Source organism: Solanum stenotomum, unplaced genomic scaffold, assembly GCF_019186545.1.
Source record: "Solanum stenotomum isolate F172 unplaced genomic scaffold, ASM1918654v1 scaffold11127, whole genome shotgun sequence".
Classification (NCBI taxonomy): Eukaryota; Viridiplantae; Streptophyta; class Magnoliopsida; order Solanales; family Solanaceae; genus Solanum; species Solanum stenotomum.
This window is the reverse complement of record NW_026021407.1, coordinates 206,564-218,471: the sequence shown is the minus strand read 5'-3', so window position 1 is coordinate 218,471 and position 11,908 is coordinate 206,564. Positions and strand designations below refer to the sequence as shown.

The 11,908-nt window shown below is 36.6% G+C and overlaps 1 protein-coding gene across 1 annotated transcript; it reads left to right on the top strand.

Annotated features, from left to right (window-relative positions):
* Window positions 1-2,472: 2,472 nt before the first annotated feature.
* On the top strand, window positions 2,473-11,562 carry LOC125849845 (PH, RCC1 and FYVE domains-containing protein 1-like). Its single transcript, XM_049529813.1, has 9 exons — window positions 2,473-3,057; window positions 4,097-4,183; window positions 6,293-6,382; window positions 6,507-6,593; window positions 6,685-6,804; window positions 7,736-9,841; window positions 9,936-10,082; window positions 10,352-10,887; window positions 11,136-11,562. Exons 1-9 carry the CDS (start codon window positions 3,010-3,012, stop codon window positions 11,293-11,295), a joined length of 3,381 nt encoding a protein of 1,126 aa, XP_049385770.1. The 5' UTR covers window positions 2,473-3,009; the 3' UTR covers window positions 11,296-11,562.
* The last annotated feature ends 346 nt before the right edge of the window (window positions 11,563-11,908 follow it).

Below are 11,908 nucleotides of genomic sequence, written 5' to 3'. Positions count from 1 at the left end.
ACTAGATCTACGTGGCATTACAGATCACACAAAAGTTAAAGTTCCACGTAGGCAGGAACATTTCCCGATAAATCATAATATGCCACGTCAACTTACAAAGGGGTATTTCCGTCATTTCGAGAAAAGAGAACTCTTATTCAGCCCTTTAGTTTTTTTCAGCTTTGTGACAAATAGGAGTGAGAAAAAGGAAGTTTTTTTTTTTTTTGATCCAGTGGTGAAACTGTTCTATCTTTTATTAATTTTGAATTCGAACTTTGAAAATGAAGAAAATTCTTTTAAAAATACAATCGAATTTAGTCAAACTCTAACACAGGACATGAAGCACCAAATAGAAATAAAAAGAAACAAAACTATTTATCAATTACGTTACTTCAACAGAAACACTAAATTATTGAATTAGAAAAATCGTGTCACGAAAAATAATTATCTTGTTTTTCACCAAAAAAATAGTATTTATATCTTTTCACTACTGTATCATTTTGATTATAAGGATTATGTGGTGTTTACATAAAGATGTATAAATAGGAGCAATATACGTATAAATATGATAAGAAAACTTTTTTCTCTAGTTTCTATCTTACAATTTCTAATACAATTAGAGATTGCTCATGGTTAATGAAATTTCTTTCCATTTATAAATTTGACTTGAATTAATGGGATTATAAATATTTTATTCAAACAATATTTTAAATCTTTAATATGTAATTCAAAAAAAGACATTTGATTTCATCTTCTTCATAATATTATCCCAAAGTTAAAACTAATGTTGTATTGATATTTTACATTATTATTTAAATAAATAAAAGTAACGTTTTACTCTTATTACATGTCAAGTGAACATTTAATTTTTTTTTATTTTTTTTCAAATTTAAATTGATTTTTTAAAAATAATAACAGTGTAAAAAAGTTAGGTTTGATAAAATGTGATTTCAAATCTAATTTGAAATTATTAAACAATATTCTAAAACAATATAAGAATAAAAGCAAACCTCATACTTCAATATCAACGACTTCTTCATGTTTATTCTCTAAAATTTAATTTTTTTGATCTTATCTTATTTTATTTTATTTTTTAAAAAGAATGATGATTAAATAATCAATTCAAAAATTGACTAACATTTATCGGATTAAATCAAATTAAATATTGGTGTCTCCGTCATTTTCTTCATATAAAAATCAAATGTCAAGTATGTCTAATGGGTATAAAACTCCAAGGGAGATTAATCAAACTAAAACCAAAATCAAAATTAAGAGAAAAATACTTGTACAATTATGTGACACATAGAAATTATAATATTTCATGGGTCCATAAGAGAAACATTTTGTTCTAATCACAACTTAAAAGTGGTCGGTTGGATATAAAAATGTGAAATTTGAACAAAAATGGTATTAGGAAATAAAGTTAAAACATGATAATATAATAATACTAATAAACTAAAGTTGTGTTGTCTGTTTTTTTTGGCATAATATATAAATATGTTTTTTAACTTGAACATATTTTACATTTATGTCCTTCAACTTTGAGTGTGCATAAAAAGACACTTAAATTTGTGTAAAGTTGAAAAAATACACACACCACTTATGTGTCATTCTACACAATTTGTATGTTACGTGGTGTCCTACGTGTCTTATGTTACATAGGACTCATGTGTCTACATGTTCAACTTTATACAAGTTTAAATGTCTACATATAGACACCAAAAATTGGAGGGTATAAACGTACTTTAAGGTTAAGTTAAAAGATACATTCATGTGTTATCCTTTTTTTTATGAGAGAGATTCAAAATCTCTACTTTTAAGTGCGCATAAGGTAAATTTATAGACTCAGAAGGTGTACTCCTTATTGTTGCAGGTAATTAAGATCTTCATCGTGGAAGTCCCAAATTAGACCATTTGAATCACCCCTCAAAGATAAGTTAAAGTTGTTTTGGATATGAATATAGTTTGTAAAAATATTAAATTTTTATAAGTGATTTGAAGTAGAAAATGAAAATAAACACTTGAGATTCTTCAAATTTTTGAAATATTTCTATATTCAACTCAAAAAGCAATAATGATTCTATTTGAATTTCTATGAGTGATTTTGAAGCGAAAACGTGAAGACAATTTTGTTTTTTTTTGAAAAATCATTGGTACGAAAAATAAAAAGAAAATTATAATGTGGGAAATCGAACCTTTATCAATAAAATAAAAGTGCAGATAGCCAACCAACTAAACAACTAAAATTCCTTTCAACTTCAAAGTTAAATCTCAAAATTTTTTAACAATTCTATGTCGGATCATAATTCTGAAAAAAATCTTATTTTTGTTTTAGTTTGGGGGTGAATTTGTACAGTTTTTTCTCATGGGTAAAACTGTTTAAAAAGGAGAAAAAGAAAAAGAGAGAAAAAAGAAAAGAAAAAAAAAGCATTGGAAATGCGTTTCCTTTTAATTTTCTTCATTCATCTCAGACGCCTTTTGTGTTCTTCTTTGACTCTCTCTGTACTTACGCGGACGCCACCTTCTTCTTCCTCTTTAATTTTCTCTCTCTAAAACTCCATTTTCCTCTCTCTCTCTTCTCTCTCACACACAATTCTTCCATTTTTTTTACATTCCGGCGCCGGTAACTGCTCCACTAGCGGCGCCACCTTTCTCCGGTCACTGGAAAACGGCCGGAAGAGTATTGTTTTCCAGTTGAAAAATACAGAATCACTACGATTATTGTTTGACTTAGACGACTTTTGTTTGACTTGAAGCATTGAACGGACGGTGGTGAGAAACGGTAGGTAGTGAAGTTGTTCAGATCTGTGAGGATTTATTCCTAGGGTTTGATTCTGAGTGAATGTTGAAAAGTGTTGGTTAGGGTGTTTTCGAAGATTTTGAAGTGTGGATGGTAGTGTACGGACGGCGTAGCGCGGTGGTCGTCGTCGTCGCCGGAATTGGAGGAGGAGTTGATGATGAGCGGAGGTGTTGAGAGTAGAAGGTGGCGGAGGTGGCGGTGGTGTGAAATTGGTTGCTCTTTCACATGGAATGGCAGATCTTGTTAGCTATGGTGATGCCGACCGTGATATTGAGCAGGTGGGATTTACTTGTTAAATATGAGATCTTTTGGTTCTGTTGTTGCTTCTCTTTCCCGTTGATGACATCAAACTTCTTGTCATGAAAATTTTAATTAATCTTCTTTCACTTTTTTCTGTTTGGGTAATTTAGAAAAACAGTAGGTAAGTTTTCTTAGTGCAGATGCACAAAAAAAAGCATCTTTGTTAGAAGCGTATTGCACTTCACCAAAGTGTTGATTAAACCTTCTTTTATGGTGCATTTTTAGAAGTAATTATCACTATCCCAATGAAATGGGCATATAGTCGATCCCAGCTAGTTTGGGATTCAAATGAACTTGATTGATTCTTGATGTAGCTGTTAAAGAAAAAGAAAGAAGAAAGATTGGTTAATCTTTGAATTTTGAAGATTCTTTTGGAGGGGGCGAGGGGTTGGCAGTGTGTGGTTGAGGGGACATTTTATAGGTCCTAATGTCTCTGTGCATGCTTATTTATGCTCTTCCTGAGTTTGTTCGCATTTCCGTGGTTCAAAGTTACAGTCTTCAGGGCCTTAATAGGTTGTATTAAGAAGCAGTGGAACCTGTCTTACACTGATCAATAAAGGTATAGACTGAAATGAGTATCCCCAAAATTGTCAAATGTATTCATAAATTAGTTGCATATCGAAAGCCTAGGGCAAGATTAATCCGGTAGGATGTGATTCCTCTAACCTTTAAGTACTATTCCAGAGGGGAGATAAATGGTGATAGCAAAACTGCCTGGAATTAGTGGCACAATTGCACATATCACCAGTCTATTTGTTGTAAATTACTGCCCGAAGCATGTGGATTACTAGTTCCTTCTTTTAAATGATGAGTCATATAGAGAAGGGAGTTAGCTCAGCGGTTAGTGGTTCGTTGTCCAACAGAGGTCGTGTGTTCGAAGGTGAAAGGATTCAATCTTGTTATCAGTTCTTGATAAAAAAAGAAAAAGAAAAACTAAGTCTAGTCATAGATTCCTAATGCATTATGATCTTGTTCCAGAAGAAATTTCTTTAGACTCATTTCTATTACCATTTGCAGGCACTAATTGCTTTAAAGAAAGGAGCTCAACTGTTGAAATATGGACGCAAAGGGAAGCCCAAGTTCTATCCATTTAGACTTTCTAATGTAAGTTGACATTAGCATGTGTACACATTTTAGTTGATTAGGGTTTTATGAAGTAGGACTGCTGAGTGTATAGATTTAGAGGTGCATCATACTTGCTATTTAGCTTCACCACGATCTTATGATTCTCTTGATGCTGCATAGTCTTTTTGATTGAATATTGAGTCTTCTGCTATGTTAGTATAACATTTCTCGGGAACTCTCTACCTCTATATTGGTTTAGTGAATTGGAGATCTGAATATAATTATAATGGAAATAGGGAGACAAAAAGTTGGAACTCTAAGGAGTATGGTCCCATTGTTCATACGATACTTGGTTCTGTAGGGTTATTGATCTAAGCCTCAATAAACAACTTTTTTCAGCAGGAATTGAAACAATAAAACTAAGCGAGCTTATTCCTAAGTGAAGCCGTAATTTTTTTTAACGAATTTCTTATTTACTTCAAACTACTTATATATTAGTTATATTTTTATGCTCTTTAATGTTTTACTCATAATCATGTCTTGGCTCAAAAACTTCTGTGCCATGTGTGTTTCCTAACCCACAACTTGATCTGGTTGGTTTCTCTTCTTGCTCTTTTGCCCATTACTGCATCAACTGATATTTTGTGACATAGAAATTCAACATCAAATAAAGGTGTGTGCTTCATGAAAACCACTAGTAATATGTAGATCTTTCAGTTCATGGAATGGGAACTGGAACTCTGCCTAGCCTAAATGTTATCTGGTTTGATGGGCTTGCGTAGGTCATATGTCGGCATACTTAATAAATTATTAAAATATAATATTTTCGTATGTTAGAAAGAATCTAAAAAGTATAATAGAAAATGTGGAAGCAGATATTGTTGTAATTGCATATTTTTCAATTAAGTTGGATATGGAGGCAACTACTTTACCTTTTCAAGATAAAAAACGGAGTTGAAATAGGGACAGAAATTAGTACCGTAATGTGATATGAAATGGTAGGAATTTGCATTAGCTACGATATGATTTAAAAAATGTACACAGTTAGTGGTATAAGCATTCTGAATTAATCAAATAATGTTTCAATTTGATACTGAATGATTTTCAGAAGGTCAAATTTTGATTCACAGTTCAGTAGGGGACTAGTGAGTTGTGGTAATTCTGAGTATCAACATCTTCTACCCTAAGGGTGTGGCTTTGTGGTTGGGGGTGAGAACCATATGATTTCTCACCATCTGTCCAAGCATTGGTGGGCAGAGTTACATGGTATATGTGTTGGTCGGAAGTAGCAAGTATCCGGTGGAATTGGTCAAGGTGCGCGCGCATAAGCGGACCTGTACACCACAATTATCATTTAGTAAAAAGAAAAAGGATTACATCATAATCATCTGTTTTCTCTATAAAATTTATTCCCAGAATCTTCTTGATCCTGTATAGTATGGTAATATTGGCCATATTTTATTGAAGAAAGAAAAAGATGAAATGGTGGATAGCGTTTCCCCTTTCATGTCAAACGAATTACCGTTTTCATTCTTCAGCTGCAACTTTCATCCGTCGTTCGTTGAGGCTTTTTAGTCTTTGAAGTGACAAGGGTTGATATACATTAAAAGGCACCATTCTGGGAGGAACTTCATTTGAACTTTTATAGTATATTTCAGACACTCTTAACATTGGCGACAAAATGCAGTAACTTTTGGCCCCCAAGGCCTAGCTCAAGTGGCAAAAGGCGGAGGATTTGTGGCTTAGGTCGCAGGTTCAAGCCCCACACCATGCAAAGTGAAGCCCGGTATTTAAGTGGAGAAGGGTAGAGGGGCGGGCCCATTATCCACCGAGTTTAGAAGGCTGTGATTGGTCCAAAGGGCGGGTCACAGACGGTTTCTCGGTTATCAAAAAAAAAATGCAGCAACTTTTGTGCCCAATCAGAAACTATTTTTTAAAGCCCTGAAGTTAGGTGCAATATAGGCTTGGGATTTGTTTACTTTGGTTACATTTCCAGTGTTGGCACCATGAGCTGTTCCTCTGGAACTTCCTTTTTCCACAAAAATGTCTCTTCAATTGTGCTTTCCCTTGGCAGATTTTGGGGATTCTCTATGATTTTTTTTCTTTGACAACACTGTGCTCATGTTGGTCTTTATGGAAAATTTTCAGGATGAATTATCTTTAGTTTGGATCTCTAGCAGTGGTGAAAAGAGTTTAAAGTTAGCTTCAGTATCAAGAATCATTCCTGGGCAAAGAACTGTGAGATTATCTTCTTCTCTATCAAACCCCACTTTGAATTTATGATGAATACCTCTCTCGTAATAACCTTAAAATTTTCTACAAGTGGGTTTAACTCTTTAAGTCTTATGCTTTTAACTTCCAGGCTGTTTTTCGACGTTATCTTCGTCCTGAAAAGGATTACTTGTCCTTCTCTCTCATATACAATTACGGAAAAAGATCCCTTGATCTGGTTAGTTATATGGACCAAGTTTATCTACCCAGCAACTTTGTAGTCTTATCTCTATTTTTAATTTAGTTACACATGTATCCTGTTGTTTCAGATCTGTAAGGACAAGGTTGAGGCAGAGTTCTGGATTACTGGCCTAAAAGCTTTGATATCTTCTGGACAAGGTGGACGCTCAAAGGTTGACGGTTGGAGTGATGGAGGCCTCTACTTTGATGTAACACTACCTACCTAACAACTTCTTTGTTTCAATTTTAGGACTGGTTTATCATATTTCTTATTTAATGTGAATGCTAAATGATTGAGTATTGAGAAATCACATTTCTTATTGACCTTGAATCATTTGCCTGTGCATAATCCTGCTCGGAAATATAAGTTGAATTGCAAGTAATATTTCCATCTGGTTCTATTGTCACTATCTTAGGACGGCTTCTTCCAGTTTTAAATAACACTAGTTGCAGAATGGAAAATCCTTCCTTTGTCTCTGTTGTTCTGGACAGCCTCTCAATTATAATGTGGGAGTCCTTTTAGAATCTACCGTATAACTGATCATGATTATACATATTACAAGATAGCAGTTCCCTACTGTTACCAAGTAGCAATGAATGCCATTGTCTAGTTCCCGTTGGGGTTTATCTTGGCAAACTGACTAGCGACTGGTTGTGTTTATCTGCTTCTTTAGTTTGATGTTTGTGATGATGTCTTCGGCATGGGATGTGCCTGCAATCTGCGTAAAGTTATAATAATATGTAAGAAGTGACACTTGACAGAGGTAGTGATATGTGTGAGCAATGGAGTGACTGGTATTCTTTGGATTGATTTTTAGGGAAAGGTGACAGATGATACTTGTTTGGACTGTTGTTCTGAATTTGGTATTTGTAATCCTAATGAGGAATGCGATTCATTTGGATTGGCATTAGTTCATGACTTGAATTGATTTCATCTCATCAGAGATTATTCAATTATTATCTAATTGATTAATTTAAGAATAATTGAATTATTTTTTCAAAATGAATAAAGAAAAAAAAATCAGTCTCCTTTAGTCTTAATTGTTCTTTTGTTGTAGTACTTCCCATTGGGGCACATTAGACATGCAAGTAACATCAAATTTTAAATTTCCTCACTCCTCCAACTGAACATTTTTGCAGGATAGTCGAGATTTGACATCAAATAGTCCAAGTTCTAGTTCTGTTAGTGCTACAAAAGAAATTAGCTCTCCAGACGCTTCCTTAAGTTCCAACCCTAATACTTCTCCTAAGAGCCATCAACCCTATAACTTTGTGCAGTCTGAAAGGTCACATGTAGCTTTGGATCAAGCAAATATGCAGAATATTCAAGCCAAAGGATCTGCTTCAGACGTGTTCCGAGTTAGTGTTTCCAGTGCCCCCAGTACTTCTAGTCATGGTTCTGCACCAGATGATTGCGATGCTTTGGGTGATGTTTATATATGGGGTGAGGTAATATGTGATAATATTGTCAAGGTTGGACCTGAAAAAAATTCCAGTACGGTGAGCACAAGGGCAGATGTGCTTGTTCCAAGACCACTGGAATCCAATGTAGTTTTGGATGTTCATCATATAGCTTGTGGGGTCAAGCATGCTGCCCTTGTCACCAGGCAAGGTGAAATCTTTACATGGGGTGAAGAATCTGGTGGCCGACTCGGCCATGGTGTTGGGAAAGATGTCACTCAACCTCGGTTTGTTGAATCATTGTCCCTTTGCAACATTGACTTTGTTGCATGTGGTGAGTTTCACACCTGCGCTGTTACAATGGCTGGTGAATTATATACTTGGGGGGATGGCACACACAATGCTGGGCTTCTAGGTAATGGCACTGATGTCAGCCACTGGATACCAAAGAGAATATCAGGCCCTCTGGAAGGACTTCAAGTTGCATCAGTAACATGCGGTCCATGGCATACTGCTTTAATAACATCAACTGGGCAGCTCTTCACATTTGGGGATGGAACATTTGGTGTTTTAGGCCATGGTGATAGGGAAAATGTATTGTTCCCCAGGGAGGTGAAGTCTTTGTCAGGTCTGAGGACAATTGCTGCTGCATGTGGAGTATGGCATACTGCTGCTGTAGTTGAAGTTATCGTGACGCAGTCTAGTGCTAGTGTTTCATCTGGAAAATTATTTACTTGGGGAGATGGAGATAAAAACCGTCTTGGACATGGTGATAAAGAACCTCGACTGGAACCTACTTGTGTACCTGCACTTATTGATTACAATTTTCACAAAATTGCTTGTGGGCATAGTTTAACTGTCTGCTTGACCACATCTGGCCATGTTTTTACAATGGGAAGTACCGTATATGGACAACTTGGAAATCCTTATTCTGATGGGAAGTTGCCTTGTCTGGTTGAAGACAAACTTTTGGGGGAAATTGTTGAAGATATTGCTTGCGGTTCATACCATGTAGCTGTTTTGACATCCAAAAATGAGGTTTATACGTGGGGCAAGGGAGCCAATGGGAGATTGGGGCACGGGGATGTAGAGGACAGGAAAGCCCCCACTTTGGTTGAGGCTTTGAAAGATAGACATGTGAAATATATTTCTTGTGGTTCTAATTACACTGCTGCGATATGTCTTCACAAATGGGTTTCTGGTGCTGAGCAGTCCCAGTGTTCAGCCTGTAGACAGGCTTTTGGCTTCACAAGGAAACGGCACAATTGCTACAACTGCGGGCTTGTGCATTGCCATGCATGTACTTCAAGAAAAGCAATAAGGGCAGCATTGGCTCCAAATCCAAACAAACCATATCGTGTATGTGATTCTTGTTTTACAAAACTGAGTAAGGTTGCTGAGATTGGAATCAATAACAGGAGAAGTGCCGGACCTCGCCTTTCTGGTGAGAACAAGGACAGGCTGGACAAGGCTGATATACGATCAGCAAAATCAGGAATGCCGCCCAATATTGATTTGATCAAGCAGCTAGATAGTAAAGCAGTCAAACAAGGGAAAAAAGCTGATACGTTTTCCTTGGGTCGTTCCTCTCAAGCTCCTTTGTTACAGCTGAAAGATGTAGTGTCGACCACTGGAGATCTGCGTTGGGCAGTTCCAAAACCAGTTATGATCCAATCGGGTGTTAGTTCCAGATCTGTGTCACCTTTCTCTAGGAAGCCAAGTCCACCACGCTCAGCAACACCCGTACCTACCACTGCAGGACTTTCATTCTCCAAAAGCATTGCTGACAGTTTGAAGAAAACCAATGAGCTTTTAAATCAGGAAGTTCACAAACTACGGGCTCAGGTATGTTAAGTTTTTCCTTTTGTGCTTTACATTTTGCTCGAGTTATATACTATTTCCTAGTTCCTTGTAACTGATGTAATTTTTGTTGATTTAGGTTGAGAACCTGAGACATCGTTGTGAACTTCAGGAGTCGGAGCTGCAGAAATCAACAAAAAAAGCCCAGGAAGCAATGGCTTTGGCGGCCGAGGAATCTGCTAAAAGCAAAGCTGCAAAAGAAGCTATGAAGTCGCTGATGGCGCAGGTATGCTCATACATTTCGTGCATACAAACACATTCACAACAGACACTTATACTCTCTCTCTCTCTCTCTCTCACACACACACACACACAGATATATATATATATATATATATATATATATTGTATGCAAACTTTTCAAATTGAAATGTAATGTTGGTTCAAATTTATTTAAGTCGTCTATTGCTGACCGACTAGAATCATCTTTTCGGACCCTTGTTATTTTGCTGAATGTGAAGGTGTTTCTCCCCCTGTTATTTGCTCTTTTTACAGCTCAAAGACATGGCTGAAAGGTTGCCACCTGGGGCTTATGATGTAGAGAGCCTCAAACTAGCTTACCTACCGAATGGTTTGGACTCAAATGGCATTCACTATCCTGACGCTAATAGGGAACGCCATTCGAGATCTGATTCTGTCACTAGCTCGTACATGGCCTCTCAAACCAGCATGGACTTTAGTACATATGGAGTGCAAAGCCCTACCAGATACCAAAGGGATTCTGGTAGCATTGAAGCAATTACAAACAATCAAATCCTGACCTCCAATGGTACAGATGATCGAGGTGAAGTTAGACTGCCTAATGGTAGCGAGGCACAGGTGAACATCAATAGTGCATCTCAAGCTGTCGATAATGAAGACGCTGAATCCTTACAAGACAATGGAAATGGATTGAAATCAAGAAATTCTCTGCCTTCTGGCAACCCTAACCAAATTGAGGCTGAATGGATTGAACAATACGAGCCTGGAGTGTATATTACCCTAATGGCTCTTCGAGATGGCACTAGAGATCTCAAACGAGTTCGCTTCAGGTAATTGGCTTGACTGATTTTGCTCAACTTACTAATGATATACCACGGTTCCATGTTCCCCTCGTACAACAAAATATTTTATATCTAGAACTACACCATCGGGGAATAATCCTCTTTTAAAATATTCAATTTTTTTACCTTGGAAAACTTGCAAGTGTTGCCTATTTTTGCCTAATCTGTTTTGTGCTCAGATAACATTGCTTCCAATTATTCTGATATACTTGGTTCTGTTGTAATTGAATCTGCAGCCGCAGAAGATTCGGGGAACACCAAGCGGAGACTTGGTGGTCAGAGAACCGTGACAAAGTTTACGAGAGATATAATGTTCGTGGTTCAGACAAGTCATCGGTTACAGGCCAGGCTGCTCGGAGGTCTGAAGGGGGTCTCTCTCCATCTTCCCAAATTTAGAAATTCGTTAGTCAATCTGTTTTAGCAAAATCTTTCTCTACCTTTTTTGATTATTGTGGTGCGGAATGCTAGTCAAATTATTGGAGGGGAGAGAGCCAAAACCCTTCACTTCCATTCTGACCCCATTCCACAAATTCCTCAGCCTTTTTGTTTTGTGTTACTTTTTGGTTCAGTCTTATTTCTTAGGGGGTTCACCATTTTAACTTATTTGTTGTTGTATTGTAGTGTATATAATAGTAGTATCAATCAATTATATTTGTTGCCCAACATGACTCGTGTTCGTTTCCCTTTTATTTTTCTTTTTTGGATGAGTTGTGGTGAAAAAAGAAAGAAAGAGAGAGGGCACCCAAGAGTGTGACCCAGTAGTCAATGAAGTGGTTGAGAATCCGGAGGTGGTATCCAGTGGAATTAGTCAAGGTGTGTGGCTTGGACATCACGGTTGTCCAAAAAAACAAAAAAAGAGAATGTCTTGCTGAGAAGTATCATAGCTTTCATGACGTCTCCATTATAGTTTTTGGCAAGTGATATTCTTACTTAGCTAATTGCCTCGTGTTTACCTTTTGAGATTTTAGAAATTTAAATTTGCTCATTTACTTGTGTTTCTATTTTACAA

What these genes read in the sequence shown, in the direction of transcription:
- LOC125849845 (XM_049529813.1), top strand. Translation starts at nt 3,010, where the DNA reads ATGGCAGATCTTGTTAGCTATGGTGATGCCGACCGTGATATTGAGCAG. An exon ending in GAAAAAGATCCCTTGATCTG is followed by an intron (nt 6,594 to 6,684) that starts GTTAGTTATATG and finishes CTGTTGTTTCAG; the next exon opens with ATCTGTAAGGACAAGGTTGA. An exon ending in TTCACAAACTACGGGCTCAG is followed by an intron (nt 9,842 to 9,935) that starts GTATGTTAAGTT and finishes TTGTTGATTTAG; the next exon opens with GTTGAGAACCTGAGACATCG.